General features: G+C 42.7%; 1 protein-coding gene across 1 annotated transcript; it reads left to right on the forward strand.

The window, feature by feature from the left end:
* Positions 1 to 354: 354 nt before the first annotated feature.
* On the forward strand, positions 355 to 1,413 carry ATOH1 (atonal bHLH transcription factor 1). The gene has a single exon (XM_068542056.1). The coding sequence runs from the start codon at positions 355 to 357 to the stop codon at positions 1,411 to 1,413; it is 1,059 nt and encodes a 352-aa protein (XP_068398157.1).
* The last annotated feature ends 20,201 nt before the right edge of the window (positions 1,414 to 21,614 follow it).

Raw genomic sequence — 21,614 nt, forward strand, 5'->3', positions numbered from 1 at the left:
GTTAGCAGGAACTTTTCCCCGGGTGTAAGAACTCTTTGATTGGCTGCTCGCACGCGCCTGCCCGCGCCCTCCATTGGCTGAGCAGACACGCGACCGGCGCGAGGAGGGGGCTGGGAGAGGAGCGGGGGGAGACACACTGGCGCGTGCCGCTTTTTAAAGGGGCGCAGCGCCTTCAGCAACCGGAGAAGCTTCGTTGCACGCGACCTGGTGTGTGATCTCCGAGTGGGTGGGGGAGGGTCGAGGAGGAAAAAAAAATAAGACATTGCAGTAGAGACCCGGGAAGGGTTTTTTTTGTTGTTGAGCTTGTCTGCCAGTGGCTCCTCCGACCCTGCGCCTCCGAGCTTCTGCAGTGCAATGTCCCGCCTGCTGCACGCACAAGAGTGGGCTGAAGTGAAGGAGCTGGGGGACCACCACCGCCATCCCCAGCCGCACCACGTCCCGCAGCCGCCGCCATCACAGCCACCTGCGACCCTGCAGACGAGAGAGCATCCTGTCTATCCGGCCGAGCTGTCCCTCCTGGACAGCACCGACCCACGCGCCTGGCTGGCTCCCACTTTGCAGGGCATCTGCACGGCACGCGCCGCCCAGTACCTGCTCCATTCCCCAGAGCTGGGTGCCTCCGAGGCCGCGGCGCCCCGGGACGAGGCGGACGGCCGGGGAGAGCTGGTGAGAAGGAGCGGCGGCAGTGGCAGCAGCAAGAGCCTGGGGCCGCTGAAAGTGCGGGAACAGCTGTGCAAGCTGAAAGGCGGGGTGGTGGCAGACGAGCTGGGCTGCAGCCGCCAGCGCGCCCCTTCCAGCAAACAGGTGAACGGGGTGCAGAAGCAAAGGAGGCTGGCGGCCAACGCCCGGGAGCGACGCAGGATGCACGGTTTGAACCACGCCTTCGACCAGCTTCGCAACGTTATCCCGTCCTTCAACAACGACAAGAAGCTGTCCAAGTACGAGACCCTGCAGATGGCCCAGATCTACATTAACGCCTTGTCCGAGCTGCTTCAAACGCCCAGCGGCGGGGACCAGCCGCCGCCGCCGCCAGCATCATGCAAGAGCGGACACCACCAACTTCGCGCCGCCGTCCCCTACGAAGCAGGCGCGGGCACCGCGACCGCGGCGGGGACGCCGCCAGCCTCGGGAGGCGGGCAGCGGCCGACCCCGCCCGGAAGCTGCCGGACTCGCTTTTCGGCCCCGGCCTCCGCCGGAGGATACTCGATGCAGCTGGAAGCTCTGCACTTCTCGACTTTCGAGGACAGCGCCCTGACGGCGATGATGGCGCAAAAGAACTTGTCGCCTGCGCTGCCTGGGGGCATCTTGCAGCCAGTGCAGGAAGAAAGTAGCAAAACGTCGCCGCGGTCCCACAGAAGCGACGGAGAGTTTTCCCCCCATTCCCATTACAGTGACTCGGATGAGGCGAGTTAGGGAGGTGACAGAAACCCGGAAAACTGAGGCAGAAACAAAATCACCCTTTCCCAGGGCGCGGAAAGCCCCGCGGTTAAAGATCCCCGCACCCTTTTAAATTTTGCTAAGCGATGGTCGTTGTTTAGCAACGGCTTGGCTTCAGTGAAGGCAGCTACATTTGATGGTTTGCAAAAGCCGCCGCTGTTCCAAACTCCCTCTCGTCCGTATTGTTCGGTGAAAGCTTGCTGTTAAAGTTGGGTTCTTTCCTCCCACATTCTGTCGCCCTGTAGAGAGATAAGGTATAATTATATGTACTCGTACATAGCATCATTATTCTAGTTCCCTGCTGCCAATACGCTGCTAAAACGTCGCATCTTCTTCTCTGTCGCTGGTTTGTGTTTGATTTATTTTATACCCTGGGCATCCATCCCTGTGTGTTGCGCGCACTCACGTGTGGGAGAGTGAGTATTCCGAGGTTGTCTCCCAAAATGCATTATGAAACGCAAAGTTAATGCTTCCAAAGTGTGTAACTTTTGACTATAGAACTGTCAGAAAGCAAGGAACTTTGAGGTTTCTATATCGTATAAACATACCCAGTATGTATATCGGACCGCGAGAACCTTGGCGTCTTTTAGGAAACTTGGCGCACGCACTTTATCAGCCGCTACTGCTGCGGCTCTGGGACAAACTCAACTGCCAACTGCAGACCAGTTTTGTTTCTGTTTTTTAAACACGGCCACTTATCCTTAAGCTCTTTGCAAATGTTTGTTTTTAAAAAATAAATAAAACAACCACATCTAGTAGTGTCAAAAGCATTTGGTCAATTTTATTCTGCTTTGTTAATATTAGAAAACTTATTTATTATTGAGTGTTTACTACCATTTCTACTTATCTTGATTCGTTTTTTGTTTTTGTTTTTTTTTTTACGTTTTCTACTCGAGATCATTTTATTTTAATTTAGCAAAGCCAACTGCCATTGTTTTATGTATTCCTTTTGCAAATGATAAAAATAAACGTGAAAATAACTTCTATTTGTCACTTACTTATTTCATTCTAATATAAGCATTAAAAACAGTTTAAAATGACCTTGAAGATTTGGATTGTCTTCTATGAAATGCAAATTTGTGTGACCCAAGAGTTTTGAAGAAAAATTCTGTTACAGACCTTGTGCCTTCACGTAGTACCAGAAATCCTATATAGAAAAGTGTTTAAGTCAATAATTAAATTGTGAGGTAAAACCTTTCCCAAACTTGCAGTACAGTTGTGCCTCTAGAATCTCTCCAGGATCTTTCCATGCTTCCTTATACCATTCCCAACAATTTCTGCAAGAAATTGAGATCGCTTAGGATCTAGCCAGGGGCAGTGAACTTTACCAGGATTAGCTATTTCACTTCATAAAAACTTTAGCCAAGCTGAAAGCTTTTCTTGTAGTTCAAATACACAACACAAGCTTTCTCTCCTTTCCTCCCTCTGTCTCTCACTTTCTCTCCTCTTTCTTGGGGGGAGTGAGGGAGGCAGGGAGAGGAAAAGAGAACAATGGAAAAGAACTTGAGGGGAAAGGGGTATCGGGGCTCATTGACTCAATGAGCAGTTGTCCTAGGAAATCAATTTCCTGCAGTTGTCCTAGGAAGTCATTGAGCTACACTCATTTTTTTTCTTTCCAATCAATTCTGCTTCTTCCAGTGAAGATGATGTTTGCTTTAATTTTGTCCTTCTGACTTAATGCCTATGTAGAAAACATTTAACTACATTTTTGAGTCGGTCACAGAAACTAACAGTGCGTTCACTCTCACCTCAGGGTCCTCAGGAAAAGTATTTTCTGGGTCTCAGGATCATAGATTTTGAAAAAGTCAATACAGCACTTGTATGGAGAGATCAGAAAGCAGACCTTCTAAAATGTTTTTGGCAAACGTGAGAGTAAAACTATTTGTTAAACTGAAGATTGGGCGAATTTCCACTGGCTAAACTTCGCTGGATTTGAGAGGTTGATTTTAAGCTACATCCTTTGTATTTTGTGTCTACATTGAGATAACAAATTGCGAGAACAGGGAAGCGGGCTGGGAGGGGAGGGCGCAGCGAGAGAAGGTTAGTTTAATTGCTCCTGCGTCCTTTTCTCCCCGCCAGCACCTTGGAAAAAAGGAGAGCGCCACAAACTGGGTTTGCGGGAAAAGTTATGGGTGAGGGAGTACAGTTCTGGTCTTGAGCAGGGAACCAAGGAAGAAGCTATTAGCTGACCACCTAGGGATCCATGGCTTTCACCTGAAGCCGAGGACCAAGGGAAGCCAGAGCCTCCGCCAGCACTCTGCGAGAGGTGAGCGGCGGCTCGTGACGCTTTCCAGGGGCAGAAACAATGCACCTGTCAGATAACCTTTTGCACCCAGTGAGTTTGCCGTGCTCCCGATAAACATCAGGAATCTTCGGGCTGCTGAATAAATCAAGCGATTGCTTCTAACACATTTCCATTTCGCTCTCAATAAGCAGACTCAACAGGCAGGGACATAACAGCAACCTTGCAGAATGCCCACACACATATTTTTTTATAGTTATTTGGCTTGGTTGGTTTGCATGCGTGTGTGGACAGAGAGAGAGAAGAGGACCTAGAATGCTTTTACCTGTTACGAATGAGTAGGGGAAGGACAGGACTAAGAAAAATAAAGCTGCGATATTTTTTCTCAAGGAAAACAATCTATATTTCATTTTCCAAAACAGTTTATGCTCCTTTTGTGTTAACCAGAGTTAAAAGCCTCTTACAAGTTATTACTTTTCTTTTCATGGACTCGTAGAAATTTCAAAGCTCTTCCTTCCCATCTTTTATAAATGAAAAAACGACTCCCCCTGACTTGCCCCAAAATTACACAGCTAGAAAATGTCAGTATCCAGAACTGGAGCTTACTACTCCCACCCACTAGGTCAATGTGCCCACAGAATTTTCTCTAAGAAAATCAATAGTTAGGAGCTACAGCTATGTGAATGTTCAGGGGGTTTTTTCCCCCCTTGTACCACAATGATAGATATTTATACTTTTAAATGTTAGTGGCATTATATACGAATTGGAGAAAATGCCAGCTTCATTCAATGGAGTCACTTTCCATTTCTTCTCAAGAGAAGAGCAGCCATACAGAATGTCAGATTGGAAATTCTATATCACACTGATTGAAAAGTGAGGATGAATTCTTCTGACCCATCAAGATATGCAGAAAAAAGCCAAATTACTTTCTGATAAATTAAGTGTTGAAAGTTCAAATGAGGACTTTCACCTCTTTTCTTTTCTTTCCTTCATTCTATTACTTTCTTTTAACACTGGCATTTCTTTGAAAGAGATGTCCAATCACATTTCCATTTTAAGGTTCTGCTATGGAGTTTGCATAACAAACGTTTGGCAGCTCGCTCTCTTACACTCCATTAACAAGCTGTAACATATAGCTGCAGGTTGCTATAATCTCATTAATATTTTGGAAACTTGAATATTGAGTATTTCTGAGCGCTCATTCCCCATATGCCAGACCACTCCTGCCATGCTGACTGGTTCCTTTCTCTCCATTATTAGCAATTAGCTTCTACCTTCCAAAGTCAGATCCAAGTATCCAAGATACTAGCAAAGGAATCAACTATGTGTGCAAGTTAAGCATGCTTAATATCACCCAAACAAACAAAGAGGCAGCATTTCTTAAAGTAATGAAGATAGATAAACCGGGTTAGTCTTTTGCCAGGCTGCTGGTGCTTTCTAGAGTTTTATATACGTTAAACAGCTTGCTTTATATTCTGTCTTCCACCCCACCACCACTTTTATTTGTGGAGGATTTTGGCTCACCACACTTTTTGAAACTTATCTGATTTCACAGAAAGCTGAAGGAAGTTTCTTTTTGGCAACTGTCAAGTTTAAACACTTCTCCATGGTACCTTGTTCACTGGGGGGTCCAGCTTGACCAGGAAAAAAAAGGGGGTGGTTCATTTCCTTAATCTTAACCAAGGCAGGATCAAGGCTTTCATTAGGCCTTTCTATTGATTTTAGAGATTTATTAAACCTGAGCCAAACAAGCAGTCTTTCATTAAAAGGATATCTTGTAATTACTTCTCCCCTCTGCTCATTTGAAAGTTCAAGAAAGAGATGACCAACTTCCTCTTGGCAGTTCCAGAGGCCAGTTAGGGTTGGAAACGAAAAGTAGCAGACCCTTTTGGCAACTGCAATCTAGGCTTGTCAGCTGCACTCTGGAAACCCCAGCAAGTCCTAGTGAGAGTTAAACGCGACCTCTCGTCGTTGGATCGCTTGCCGTCGGTGTTGCGAGATGGGGTGGGAGATGGGGGCTGGGAGGCAGTTGGAATCAAGGTGAAGTCTTCCTCGCTGCTTTTGACCCCTGCCCTCACCAGCTCATCGTCACCCCTAGGTCGGGCAGAGTCCCGGACGCGGCCCACGGAGGTCCCTCCCCTTCTGCTGGGCCACTAGCAAGAGAAGGCGAACGGAGCGCAGAACGGGTTAAACCCTGGGATGCAGGGGAAGAGGCCGGGGAGGAGAGGAGTCGGGGGAAGAGAAAGAAAAGGACAGGAACCGAGAAGCGTGGAGGTGCTTGGCCGTAATGGGAGCGTTTCTTAATTAGAGGACGGCTGACAATAGAGGGGCTGGCAGAGGCTCCTGGCCGCGGTGCCGAGCGTCTGGAGCGGAGCACGCGCTGTCAGCTGGTGAGCGCGCTCTCCTTTCAGGCAGCTCCCCGGGGAGCTGCGCGGCCACATTTAACGCCATCATCACCCCTCCCCGGCCTCCTCCACCTCGGCCTCCTCCCCGTCCGCGCCCGGCCCCGGCCCCTCTCCTCCCCCGGCCTCGCCGCGGGAGCCGCCACCGCCCACCGCCCCTCCCGGCAACCGGCGCGGCGAGGAGAGGAGCCGCGCAAAGCTGAAGCCCGGCGATGCCCGGGGAGGGGAAGCTGGAGGCGGCGGGCGAGCCGCGGGGTCGTCCGGGACGGGCGGAGGCACCTGAAGCAGTGAAGCGCGGCCGGGGCGCCGGCGCATCCGCCCTGCGGCGCCAGGGGCCTCGCGGGCGCGCTGCGCGACCCTCCGGCCCAGCGCTTGCCCTGGAAGATGCGATCGCCTCTCCTAGTCAGAGACTCGGTTCTTCCGTCCCCCGCTTATGCTAAAATATTCTATAGGCTCTCTGTCTGTGGAGGCTGAGAGTTGAAGTTTTAATTGGAAAGCGTGCACGGGCACTGTCTCTCACAATCCAGGGCTCAGACACAAGTATACGACTTTCCTTCCTGCCGCTCCTTCAGGAAAGCGCAACGAAGCATTTTGGAGCAAAGATTTTGGGCCTCTGTCCATTCCAGAGTGCCTTTTGCTATTTCAGCCCTGCTTCCAAAAACAAGAGGCAGAGAAAAGTGGGTCTTGCTGCCTAATCTTCAGGGAGCCTAGGCCCACGCTGCAAGTTCATACTTTTCTTCAGGGAAACCGGAAATTTCCCCCAAGGGCATGAAAAACAAGATGCTCTCCAATATAAGTTGTTTGGTTTTGTTTTTAGTTTTAACAACTCTGATTAAAGGGTTAAGTGATCTGATAAAGGAAGTGGTGTTTTGATGGCCAGCAGGTTCACCAGGCCCAACTATTCTCAGGATGAGGAAGGAAGGTGTGAGCTAGGATCTCAGGTGGCTGTCTTGGGATTTCCCAATCCACCAGAGGTAGTTGTTCTTTGAGGCCACTAGCCACTTACTTTTCTCTTCCAGAGACAGTCCCTCACAATCCTTGTTGCCTTTCTGCCCCTACAAACTCTTGGCTCTGTGGTGCTGGTGGCGGAAGGACTAGGATTGGGGGGGGGGGTCCTCAACCTGGGGGTGAGGTAGCATTTGAAGAAGGAGTAGGCATCATTTGTGGCCTTTGTATCTTAAAGGCCACAAAACTAAGAGCAATCTGAAAACATAGGGCCACTAGTGGATCAGGAAGGTAGAAGGTCAGTTCTTTTCATCTTTAATAACATGTATCTGCTTCTGGAAACAACCTAGCAAAAACATACAGGATTTTTTTTTTCCCTAAAATTTCTTATAACCCAAGAGATGTTGATTTGGTAGGTCAAAGAATCATGCCAGGAAGCTTCCTACAGCATTCCCAGCTGAATCCGATGCAAGTGGAGCCAAGGACATTATGAAAAACACTGACCTACAGGAGTCTCTGATAGACCGCTTTTTGAGATTGCCTATGGAAATGAACACTGGCTATAGTAATCCCCTTTTGCCTTCTTTTATGACACAGTCATTTTTCCAAGAAGAAAGAAGCAGACAATTCAGCTTCTTGGAGCCCATGAACCTGAGTTTGCTGCTTTCACCCTATGGGGCCTGGGACAATATGCTCTAGGCCTGAGGTATTTTAACTCTAAAGTGACACCAGCTGCCTTTGGAGGCATAAGGGCGTCAGACCAGGAGGTACAAGACCTTTGCCTCCTGGCTCGTGAGAGAAGCCAAAATCATAACCAGTGAATGCTTGTGAAAAGCAGGGAGCACGAATTTTCTCAGGCTACACAAACTCTAAGAGAAATACGGGGACAGAGTCGGGGTGTCACGATGCCCTTAGTTTAAGTTTGGTAAAGGAAGTCCGTAATAACTCAGCATGAGTTTAGAGGGCCATTGACTTTGAGGAAGAGCCAGCCACCTGACTGAAAAAGTAATTGTTCCCTTGTGTTGATAATGGTAATCCGAGAATACAGAGAAAAGAAATTTTATGATTTAGAAGGCAACGATCTCATGAAAGAGCAGGACTTCCTTTGGTGAATAATTCTTTTACTCCTTCCAAACCCTTGCTCCACTGTCTCTTATTCATCTTCCCCCATCTTCTCTTCTTCATCAATGAATGGGCACTTCCTGGGTGCTGATGGCAGAGTAGGACTGGGGTTAACAACCATGAGAGAAACACAAAAATAATATAGAGCCTCTGCCCTTACAGAACGTAGAACTTGGTGGAATCTCAGAGTGAAACATGGAAAAGAAGCTTTGTCCCCTAGGTGAGAGTGGCATTCTTGCTACAAATGGGCCAACCAGCTTTGTAGTCTTACGTTGGCCATCAGATTATTTCATCCACAGTTCCAAGGGTACCCTGTTCATAGCCTTCATTGTTTCCTTCGTAAATAGTAGAGATTCTGAGTGGTGTGAAACCCTCGGAGCTAATCTTCAAATCAACCACAATTCTAGTCCCTTCCTTTTGAACTCAGAGGATACCTTTATTTTGTTTTTTATAAAGTTGTTAGTGAGAGTGTAGTCATAAATTCATACCAGAAGAAACTGGGGCTCTGAGAGACATCAAATGGCCTGCTGAAGGTAACGTAGCCTCAGCACCACAGAGACCATAGTCACAGGTCTCCCTGAGTCTAGGGTCAGAGTTCTTTCTGCCGAATTTCACCTGCCTCGGGTGCATATTTTCAGCCAGTCACCTTACACCTGCTCTTCCTATTCTTGGTCAAACTTGCCGGTAATGGTGTTAGAGATTCCTAAACTCTTTCATTTTACACTTGCTCCAGAGAGAGAGAATTCTTTGGAGATGGCCATGAATCAGGCTCTAATTCAAGGTGATAGATTTAAGAGATAACTGGTTAGAGTAATTTTCATTTAGAATTCCAGCTCTGTTCCTCTGATTCAACTGATACTGGACATGAATGCTCTTATCCTGTATAGAAATTCATTTCTGCTCTCACCTGGACAAATTCATCCAAATACTAAACACACATGAAGGTTAGGGAATGAGACAAGAGAATGTTATATGAAGGTGTGTCCTGAAGAGTAATGGCCCCAAAGCACGTCATTTCCCCAAATTGTCACTCTATCTATGCTTGTAAGGATGGTAAGAAAATGGGGCTATTATTTTTTATTGTTTCTCTTGCAGGGTGAAGTAAATTAACCTGCTACATTTGTAGCTGTGGATTCATTCAATGATAACATGCATTTTTTATTCCCCTGGTCATCTGAGCTATTGGCTTTTTTCCCTTAAACCCTCTTCCAAGTAACATTTACCACTGCCTGACTGGTTCAATATCTGAAAAAATATCTCTTTGTTTTGAAAAGTTCTGTTCTCTACCTATCACAAATCAGTACTCCATCTTCTAACACTTCCATTCATTGGTTTAAAGCAATCTCTTGTGTATTGCTTGTGACTTAGATGCTTTCACAACCTGCCCCCCACCACAAGGAGTGAAGTGAGGAGTAGGGGTGTTTGAGAAGCAGAAAATATTTCTAATCAAAAAGAGGAAAATTTGCAAGTGGTTACATAGGCCACATTTTAGGACCTAGAAATAAACTCTGTACTTGCTGTCATGCCTAAATAGTTTCCCACAGGCTATGTATCCCTCATTGCTCCTTCCCACCTGCATCCCAGGACAGCTCCTAAGGACTTAGTTCAGAGCCTTTTTTTGCCAGGTCCTAAACCCAGACTGCCTCCTAACCTGCCCTGCATTATGGTATCATGTGACCCACCTAGCCAAACTCCCCTCTGCGCACACACACACTATTTTGGACTGTCTATATGACTCCTATTTCCAGAAAGGGAGTTCAAAGCTGTGACAAAGCATCTTTTCTACTTAGCCTTACTCTGAAAACGACCCTAAGGAGTTCACTATAGGCTAGGAGGCTACTTTCCCAATATTTTGTGTATGTGTCTCTCTCCTCATCCCTCCACTGTGTCCATTTTGCTATCAACAGAGAGAGGTGTGACCTACTCAAACCAAGGAGCTGGCTTTGTTTCAATGTTTTCTCACATGTCCAAGGACTGGAGGGTGGGGCAGGGAGGCACATTTGCTCAGCCCAAGACTGTACTAATGAGGAAGCCCAGGGCTTCTCTGGGCTATAGAAGACGGGGGAGCAATTTAGTTGGGTCCATTTGGGAGTCTCTGGAGCGCTTTCCCAGGTGCCAGGCATGTTACATGTGGGTCGCTTTTGGTGTATCCCCCTCTCCACCCTCACGCTCCTGGGAAATAAAGAAGAAAGTAATTCATCTTGTTAACCAGGGCTTGTCCTCAAACTTCTGCTTTCACCTCTGAGCTCACCTCTTCTGGGTGCCTCTCCAATCCTCCAAGATGTCAGGAAGATTCATCCTTTTCCTTTTCCCCTGGAACCTCAAGCAAAGCTCTACAGACTCCACTGAAATTGCTAATTGATTTTTAAAGGGCCAGCCCCTTGAGGGTAGGAAGCCGTATCTACTTTGACTTTGTCACTGTCCCGATGGTAGACAGCTAATGCCCGTGGAAGAGAGAAGCGAGAATCAAGGTCACCCAGGCCTCTGCGTGCTCTGCTGGGCCACAGCACCCCTTGTCTCACTTTCTCTTTAAATTAGACTCATTAACTTGACTGCAGCCAACACCAGAACGTCCCTCTGTCTTGAAAACTCCTACAAGGCCTTTCTAAGGTTCTTCCCGGCCTTCTTTAACTTTTTTCCTAACCCCTGAACTCCCCCAGGCTGGGGTAAGTGCTCCCACTTCTGTGTTCCGATGGTCCTTTTAATAAGGGACGTTGTTAACTATTTGGGAAGCGCTTTTCCGTGAGCCCTCCGTGAGCCCCTCGAATCAGGGCAAGGTCCTCGTCATCTTTGTATCTGAGCTCAGAGACACTCCCCCCACCCCAAGTAGGCCTTCCCGGGATTTCTCTGAAACGATCGATGCCCCGGGCCGGTCTCGGAAAGCTGCTTCCCGCGCCGACCCCGTGCGCTGGGGACCTGAGGACGCGCGGCCGCCGCTCGGGCCACACCACGCGATCCCCGCAAGGCCGCCGCGCCCTGCCAGCCTCCTGTCTCCCTCACTTGCCCTCGCTACTTGCGATTTCTAGCGCATTAGTCCCTTCCGCGGACCGTCGTCCCTTCCTTCTTAGGCGCTCTCAAGGGCTTCTCATTCGTTCCCTGCTTTCAGCTGTCACGTCCCTATCACTCCCCCCCAGTCCTTAGAAGTCATCTCGCGGGCCCTTCCCCACTTGTTTCTTCCCCCACGTCCTCGATCTTTGGTCCCCAGTACTGATCCTCGTGGCTAGTGCCTTTATTTCGCGTCTCTGCTCCTTTACCAGCGCCTCTCTAACCTCGTCGCTCTCCACTCCTCGGGTTTTCCCTCTTCGCCTCTCGCCTCCCGCGCTCGGGGCGGGACCTGAGCAGCCCCTGCGCTGCGTGGCGAGCGCGACTGCACGGCTTCCTCCCAGCGGCGGGGCCGCGGTCATGCAAGTTCACACCTTGCAGAGATGGAAACATCTGCAGCGCCTCCTGTAGGGGCGGCTGCGGGCGTCGGCCCCGGACCCTGGCCCGGGAAGGCAGCAGAGGCGGGAAGCGCGGCTGGGCGACGAGCTGGGGAAACCGGATCTCCTGTCGGTGGGAACTGCAGGTTTTCTCTCCCTGGGTTTGTTTCTCCCCTATTCTTTTTTCCCCTCCCCTCTCTCTCCAGACAAAAATCCCCAGCAGTGTTTCGTTGGCTGCGCTGTCGACTTTCGCCTCCTAATCTCGGTTAATCAACTCGGGATCACTGATGCAGGTCAGCATCAGCCCATCTGTTTGATCAAGAGTCAGAGATCTCTGTTTCTTTTGCGGTCAGAATTCTTCCCCCGGGCAGGCACCTTGCTATAGTAACCTTCATTTAATACTCCCGTTATCATTAGCATCAGAGCTCACCAACACGTCTTTGCTCGGAAGGATCCCTCCGCCGGCCTGCAATATTCACGCGGCTTCGAGGAATGCCTTTTTCAAGTTCGCCTTGACCGCCACCCAGAGAACTTGCTGCTGCTTTCAATACCGAATAGCCACTAGGCAATACACTTTTCAGGATGATTTCTCTCTAAAAACCATCCTCAGTTCTTTCTGTCTCTTTTCGTCATGTACTCTTTTCAGTTTATTTTCATCTAGGCAATACATGAAATTCTCCCAAAGACTCTGTCTTCAATCAATGGGAATAATTTTGGTCCATCATGCTTGTAAACTGGTTTGCAGGACATTTACAAAGAACGATAGAGGAAATGTAATGAACCATTCAGAACTGTGTCCTGAAGTTTACCAAGCTAATTGATCCTTTCACTGGGTGCTCCTGAATTTTTCAACAGTAAACTAGTTTCATCTCTAACTGATGGTTTCACCATTATACGTTTCACAGACAGCAGAAGATTTAAATAATTTCAAAATTTACGCCATAAGGAAGAAAAGAATGAATGCATAAGACATTCGGTTAAAATAATAATACTTGAAGAAATCAGAAGAGAGAGGGAGGGAAGGAGGGAGGGAGAGAGGGAAGGAGAGAGAGAGAGAGAGAGAAGAGAGAGAGCTACTGCAAAACTTACAGAAGGGATTTGCACCTGTACGACTTGAGGTTGCTTAATGTCTGCTCAAGTCTAGAGGTATTTACCAGGACAGCTGGCAAATAGGGGGTTAATCATTACAGAAAATGATGCATCTTATCTTTTCAGTTTGCTTTATACAGAAGGGCAGTAAAGATTTACGCTTCAGGAGAAGGATAAAACTGGTATTTTCATCGTGTGGTTGCCTCCTTTGAAAGTTTAATTTCTAAGGAAACGTAGCTGTAGATCATCTATGTTATAGAACATCCCTAGCTGTCCCTAAAAGAACTCTGATTCTGGTGGAAGATTACCTTGATCTTCCTAGGCTATATGAAAACTTCTTAGATTTCTGAAAAGTTCTAACATCTAAGGCTTATGAGAGTATTGAACTACAGTAACGTTTTTAAAAGAGAAAATTCTCTAGATAGTTCATTAAATTAGGTAATATTGTTTGGCTAAAGTAGTTTACTTTCTTGCAGTGTTTAAAAAGGACAGTTTTATCCTCCAATAGTCCTAATTACTCCTAATCACATTTTAATTTAGATAAATTTAGCAAATGTTTTTTTCTCATAGAGACAATGCTTATTTCTTTCTTATATTTGTGGAAAATTAATTCATGGATATAAATAAGATAGGTATATCTTATTACTATATATCTCTCTGGTATTGTGTTTTCCAGTTCCAGTAAAGCAAGGTTGAAAGAGCGTTCTGTCACCAGCACGTTATTAACAAAAACGGTATTCATTGCCATTCTGGTGTTAGGCAGCATCTGAAGCTCCCTGCAGTTCGATCCTGTGATTATTAACTCACTTCCCACCAGTATCTTATACAGGCCCATTATCTACTGTCAATATTTTTATAGCCTATGAGGAGAAGTCCTGCTTACTTCCTGTTAGAAGGGCGGTAACAGGGTTTTTTCTTCTTTTTTTAAGTAGATAAATATGTACTCTACAAATATGTTTGACTGAGGAGGTGAAAAGGGAGGGAAAGGAGAACTTAGCATCTGCTGTCTCGCAGGCTCATTGTGTGGTTAATAATTGCTCCAGAATAGTTTTACAGGATGTAGGCTTTCAGAAACAAGGGTTACTGAAGGATCCAGGCCTGAAAACTTTTTCAATTCTGTTCATACACCAAATCCTAGGTAGTCGGTAAGGTTTTTGTTATTGTTGATGTTGTTGTTTTAACCAGCTTACCTCAGCATAAACCATTTTGCTTTCCTTGCTTTGAGGAATCTCTTAAGGTACATTTCCCTGAAAGAGATGAACTGGTGTATGTTTTCCCCATTCAAGAGAATGGAGCTCCACAACATAATACTGTTATAGGGATATATTATGAATACAAGGTTAATGTTGTCAAGGCTCTACTTTGTATAAATAACACTTTTTAACGAGTAGCCTTTAGTTCAAAGTACGTACTTTAAAAAGTGACATTTATAACCTTCCTGTATTCTTTATCTCATGGCTACTCTGATCAATTAAAAGACCGAGGTAAATTATCACAGATACGGGATAACATGAAATATTGTGGTGAATCATGATACTTTTAATATAAATTATGACACATAATATTCCACTTGGAAAATTTTCATGTTGAAAATGTGTGTGTCAAGGGTTAGAAGTAGAAGATTCTGTGTTTAGAGTTATATCTTTTTAAAAGAGCAGAGATGTGAAGTCCGTCAATCTAATTTTCATTCCTAGTTTTCTCACTTATTAATTCTGTATACTTAGGGCAAAGTATTTACCTCTGTGAGCCTCGGTATCCTTATCTATACAAGAGGAAAGAACAGTTAAACCTGAGCTCCCTACCTCAGAGGTTGTTGCGAGAATCATATAAGATCATATATAAGATAAATATATGTATGTGTATATGTATATTTACATATGTATGTGTATATGCATTATATATCATATATTTTTATGATAAGATAACATATAAAAATCATATAAGGTAACATATATGTGTCAGTCAGGTAGGCCAGGTCATGCTGTGGTAACAAAACCAAAATCTCAGTGACCTAAGCAACAAAATTTTATTTCTTGTTCATGATAAAAAACCGTAACAAGTCAGTTGGGGCTTAGCTTGTGATCATTTAGGAACCCAGAATGATACAGTAGCCATCATGTGAAAAATTGCCAGATGCAGAGGGAAAGAAGGGTCTGGAGGCAATTATATCATCTGCTTGGAACTGGCATATATCACTTCTGTTCCTAATTCATTGCCTGGAACTAGTCAAGGCCCCATCCAACCACAGAGAGGTCAGGAAGCACAAGCCAATTATGGAAGAGAACCGGGACTATTCAGCGTACAGCGTATGCTACCACCACACTTTGTGGGGAAAATTATAAATGGCCAAGTGCTTTACTGCTGAAAAGTGTTATTTATAAAAGTATACTGGGGATTTCTAGGAATTAGAGCCAACGTGAATTCCTCTAAAATCAGTACACTTTTGTGATTTAACTCTCTAAAGTGAACTTACTTGGAGGTCATTAAATTAAGTGGTATGGATATATTTCCTTGGAGTTACAGAAAACACTGACCCAGAGCGTCCTGAGATGAAGCTTGACATTGTACTTGACTCCAAGCCAGATCACAGTTTTCCTAACATATAGGTCCTTAGACGTTCACTGAGACAGCTAATTAAGAAAAGAAAATAGGTCTTGATGCAACAATAGAATTTGTTTTGCTCTTGAAGAGCAAAAATAGTGATTAATAATTGTTATATATATCATTTATGGATAAATCAGTCATCTCCAAGACTAAATAGCAGGCAGATATAAGGGAGTAAGAAAAAGCCAATTTTAGTTAATATTACAAAGTGGAACAAATATATTAAAGTGCCAATTACCTCTCCTTGGGAATATTTTTCATTGTGAAATTATGTGTCATTTCAGGTGGACTCGTTTTGCCTGAGATTTTAGAGCTGGTGTTGCAAATCCATGAGAGATGACGACGACCTGGATCAGGTAATTACTGTGAATAGCGAGGACTTGTCAAATTTTGGACCTAGTTTAAATGTATAGGCAACAGAATTGGCTGACATACCAGAAGTGAGATGTGAGAGAAAGAAAGGGGACTAACAGCACATCAGAATTTTTGGTCCGAGCAATTGGAGGAATGGAGTTGCCATTAGCTGAGATGAAAAAGAGCAGATGACACAGCTTGGGTGTGCTGGGCAGGAGGCTTGGTTTGGATGCGCTAAATCTTCTTTAAGGAGCTCTTAGTGACTTCTCTGCTGAGTATCAAGAAGCATTCATCTGTTTGAACAAAAATAGAATGAAGTTTAATTAACTTTAAAGAAGCAGTAGTTGAGAGAATCCAATGTATCATTAGGAAACCTGGATTCTAATCACTTAATATTTAGGCATCTGGGTTCAAATCCTGACATCACCACTTACCATATGGTGTGACCTTGAATAAGTTACTTAACCTCTCCAGAGGGTTTTGTTTCTTCATTTGTCAAGTGGGTATAATAATTGTACTACTTCATAGATTTACCAGTATTGTGGGCTTAACAAAAAAAGTGTATTGCACATGAGGTGCAGACAATAATTATTTGCCAGTATTTGCCAAAGCAATAACATGATTTTTCTCTTTTGCTAGATTGAGAGATACTGTAGTATCTCTCATTCTCCCTTTATTTGCTACCCCTAGCAAAGCATTTGGAATATAGTAACTGTTAAATTAATGAGAACCTGCAGCTGAGTGGAGCTGAGAAATGCTGGGACATAAACACCTTCCCTAGCACTCGCCATTAGTCATTATTCTAGCTAAACCCAGGTAGTAATCATGGAAACAGTTTTATATAGGTAATAGAGATTGAATAGATCTTTGACTGTAGAGTTGTGAGGAAAGTTATGTCAGGTAAAAGGAAGAGCCCAAAGAAAAGCAAAGAAATGGAAAGATGTATGATACTCTCTCTGTTCAGATACCTCAGCGCTTAATTAAATCTCTGTTTTGGCCTAAATACATTACTCATGTATATTTTCACACGAGACTGGTACCATCAAGATGGAAATATGAAAGAATGAATTAGAGTAACCTAAAAGGCTGTTGTGGTATAAAGAACTCACCTTGGAATTGGGATCGGACCTCTCGTCATTCCTCTGGTAAGCATGGACTCCTTGAATCTTAGTTCCTATATCTACTCAAATTTATAGGCTTGTTGTGAGGATTAAATGAAATTATTCATGTGAAATTTACTAATAAATTTACAAATCAATTTTTAAACTGCAAAGAACTATTAAAGTACAATGGAAATCCCAAATTTGAGCAATAAATTGTGAATTAAGGGTACTGGAGAGGGGCCTCCCTGCGGTCCAGTGGTTTAGACTCCGTGCTTCCACTGCAGGAGGCACGCGTTCGATCCCTGGTCGGAACTAAGATCCCACATGCCGTGTGGCATGGCCAAAAAAAAAAACCAGTACTTGAGAAAGGTTGCAAGTTCTAAGGAAGATGGAGTAAGCATGCTCTACTTTGTCTCTCCCACTAAATGCACGTATAAATGCAGAAGCAACTATATGAAGATACTGAAGAGAAAATTTTAGCAGGAAGATTGGGGGAAATGGCCAGGATTTGAAGTTACACCAAACCAGTGGTGAATTCCTTATCTTTTTTTCCCTCCAGTATCACCTGGCATAAACTCAAGGGAAGGTCTAAATCCAGAAGTGTGCAGGGGTGAAGAGCAAAAAAGCTCTAAGAAAAGCCCTTTCTTTCTGCAAAAAAGATTGTGGAAAAGAGGAATCCCATGGGTCAGAGAAAGGGGAGGAAATCCTCTGCTTTTAAAACTGTTTACATTATTATTTTCCTTTCTCCTGCTCTAGTCTCCAGATGGTGGTCATGGCCAGGGATCCACGTAAAACTCTGAGGGAGGGGAATCCTCTATAATGAGAGAGTTATGGTCCCAAGAGTATGGAGTGAATCCTCATTGCTTTTTTTCTTTCTCTGTCCTTTTGCTGCTTGGCGGTAAATGCTGACACAGTTGCGAGAAGAACATGGAGACACTAAAGTCTTAGTTTTCTGTACAGAGGACCAGAAAGGGAGGCCTGTGGGAGCCAGAAGGTGTTGGGCAGATCATGGTGAAGAGGAAAATCAAGAAATCAAACTCATAAAGTTGTGCGTGTACTCCAGGGCTGACCTAAGAGCTGTGTACTCATGGATCTGACTTTAATTAGCATACCACTGGCGTTGACAACTGAGTTACAAAGTAGACCATTGCCTAGGTCCCAGACTGGCCACCAGCTGACATTCACCTGGTACTGATCTCAATAGCACTACAAACATTTTGAAAATGGAAATGACATTTGGACCACAAACCAAAGGGGGCAAATCAGAACTTGAAGCCTCCACCTAACCTGCTTGATTGTCTGTTGAAACAAACACAAAAATCAACTTTCCTCTTAAGACTTAAGCAAAACCCACAGTCAAACTACTGTTCAATTCTGGATACAATTAAAAATTACTTGCCATATGAAGAATCAGGAAAATTTGAACTCACAAGGTAAAAGAAAATCAACAGATGGTCTGATGATACAGATATTGGAATTATCCAATGACGACTGCAAAGAACCTATTATAACCATGCTTCATGAAGTAAGGGAGAATACTCTTGAAATAAATGAGAAACCTCAGCAAAGAAATAGAAGACATAAAGAAGAACAAAACACAATTGTAGAATTAAAATATTCAATAACTTAAAAAATACTCACTGGACAGGCTTAACAGCAAAATGGAGATGACAGAATAAAAAGTCAGCAAACTTAAAAAGTAGATCAGTAGAAATTACCCTAAATAACAGAGACAAAAAAAAAAAACTGTAAAAAAAGTGAACAAAGCCTTGGGTCCCTATAGAACAATACCAAAAGGTCTGAATTTTGTGTCATCCGAGTCCCAACAGGAGAGGAGAAAGAACATGGAGCAGAAAAAATACTGGAAAAATTCATGGCTGGAAACTTCCCAAATTTGACAAAGGACAGATTCTAGAGGCTCAGTAAATTCCAAACATGATAATTATAAAGAAATCATTGCCTAGATATCATAATCAAACTGCTGAACTATAAGACAGAAAAAAAAAAAAAGAATGCCTGAAAGCAACCAGAGAGAAGCAGTACCTTACCTGTAGGGTAACAATGATTTGAATGACTGGGTTTGTCATCAGAAACCATGTTAGTAAGAAGGAAGTGGAATATTCAAAGTGCTTAAAGAAAAGAACTGTCAACCAAGAATTCTATATCCAGTGCAAATATCCTTCAGAAATAAAGGAAAAATAAAGAAATTCTAAGATGAAGGGAAAATAAGAGAATTTATCACCACAGACCTGCTCTAAAAAATGCCAAAGGAAGTTTCTCAGACAGAAGGGAGATAATACAAGATGAAAATTTGGACCATTAGAAATGAAGGAAGAGTAACAGAAATGGTAGAAGCTAGATAAACGTAATAAATTATTCTTTCCTCTGAGTTCTTTCAAATATGTATACCAGTAAAAAGCAAAAAATATTGCTTTCAAAAAACATTGTCTTGATTGGATTGTCAATGTATGTAGAAGTAATACATTTGACAACTACAACATAGATGGGGGAGGTAAAGGAACCTACAGGAATTTTCTACTTTTTCCTTTAATTGGTAAAATATTAATTCAACGTATACAGTGAAAAGTTAAATATGTATGTTGTAATCTTTACAGCAACCCTTAAGAAACAAAATTATATAAAGAGACAGTCAAAAACTCAATAGATATATTGGAATAATAAAACATATTCAAATAAGCCAAAGAAAGCAGTAAAGGGGAAATAGAAACAAAACACAGAGGGAATAAAAAGAAAACAGATAAAAAATGGTAGACCTAATTCCAAACATACCAATAATTTTATTAAATATAAATAGTTCAAGAGGACAAACTAAAAGATAGAGGTTGTCAGAATGATTTTTTAAAGGCTTAGCTATATAATGTCTATAAGAAATTTATTTTAAATATTATGATATTGGAAGGTAAAATATAAAATAATGGAAAAAGATATAACATGCAAACACGAATCAAAAGAAAGCTTCAGTGGCTACATTAACCACAGACACAGTAGACTATAAAGCAAGGAAAATTACTAGGGATTAAGAGAAACATTACATAATAATAAAAAGGAAAATTTACAAGACATAAAAAATCCTAAAAATATATGCACCTAACATCAGAACTTCAAAATACATAAAGCCAAAGTGATAGAACTGAAACAAAAAAATAGACAAATCTGCAATTATACTTAGAAACTTCAACATTCCTGTCTCCATAATTGATAGAACAAGTAGACAGAGAAAATGGTAAGAATAGAAGTACTGAATAGCACTATTAACCAATTGGATCTGACTTCTGTAGAAAGTCCAAATCAATAAAAGCAGATTACATATTTTCTCAAATGTAAAAGGGGTATTCACTAAGTTAAGTCATATCCAGCATTACCCTGATGCCAAAACCAAAGATGGTGCCAGAAAATAAAACTAGAGACTACTATCCTTCATGAATATAGACAGAAAAATAATCAATAAAATGTTAACAGATCAAACCCATAAAAAGAGGAATAAACTACGCTCATTTGATATTTGAAAATCAACCAATGTAATCCACCATATTAACAGACAAAAGAAGAAAACCCATATAATTGTATCAATTAAAGCAGAAAAAGCATTTGACAAAATTCAACATCTCTTCATAATAAAAAATATGCAGTAAACTAGGAATAGAGGGGGAACTTTGTTAACCTGATAAAAGTCTTCTACCAACAAAACCTATAGCTAACAGCATGCTTCACAGTGAAACAATGAATGCTTTCCCCCATAACACAGAGAATAAGGCAAGACTGTCAATTTTCACCACTCTTATTCAACATTTTACTGGAAGTTCCAGCCCATGCAGTAAAGCATGACAACAGATCAGAAAACAAGAATTAATCTGTCATTATTTATAGATGACATACTGTATACATAAAAAATCTCATGGAATCAACAAAGAAGTTCTTAGAACTATTATGTGAGCTTAACAAGGTTGCAGGTTACAAGTTCAACACACAAAAATCAATCATATTTGTATATACTATCAATGAACAATTGCAAGCTCAAGTTTTTTAAAAATAGAGTTCATAATACTTCCAAAAAATGAAATATTTCAGAATAAATCTAACAACTTCAAAACACTAATTAAAGAAATAAAAGAAAATCTAAATAAACTGAGAGACATAAACTGTGGATTGGAATAAAAAATGTAGTTAATATGTCACATGTCTTCAAATTGATGTACAGATTTAACATAATACCAATCAAAATCCAAGCAGGAATTTTTGTAGATTTACACAAACTGATTGTAAATTTACATGGAATAACAAAGGAATTTGGATAGCCAAAACAATTTTTAAAAAGAACAAAATTTCAAGACTTAAACTACCTGATTTTAAGAATTGTTATAACGCTATTTTAATCCATAAATTGTGGTTTTGGCAAAAGGCTAACCACATAGATCCAGGGAACAGAATAGAGCATCCAGCAATAGGCCCACACAGTTAAGGTCAATTGATTTTCACAAAGGTGCAAAGTTAATTCATTTGAGAAAGATGATGTTTTCAACAAATCTTGTCAGAGCAATTGGACATTCATGTGTAAAAAAAAAAAAAAAAAACCCTCGACTTAAAACATTACATCTTATGTCAAAATGAACTCAAATTGGATTGGAGATATAAGTGTAACACATAAAACTATAAAATTTTTAGGAGAAAATCACTGTGACCTAGGTTTAGGCAAAGAATTCTTAGAATCAACACTAAAAACATGATCTATAAAAGAAGAACACTGATAAATTGGAATTCATCAAAATTAAAATTTTGCCCTGCAAAAGATACTATTAAGAGAATGAAAAGACAAAGTAAAAACTGGAAGAAAATACTTGCAAATCATATATCCAATAAAGTATATCTGTGCAGAATA

The sequence above is a fragment of the Eschrichtius robustus genome, chromosome 4 (genome assembly GCF_028021215.1).
Source record: "Eschrichtius robustus isolate mEscRob2 chromosome 4, mEscRob2.pri, whole genome shotgun sequence".
Lineage (NCBI taxonomy): Eukaryota > Metazoa > Chordata > Mammalia > Artiodactyla > Eschrichtiidae > Eschrichtius > Eschrichtius robustus.

Excerpts from the sequence above, each read along its gene's own strand:
- ATOH1 (XM_068542056.1), top strand. The coding sequence starts at position 355 with ATGTCCCGCCTGCTGCACGCACAAGAGTGGGCTGAAGTGAAGGAGCTG.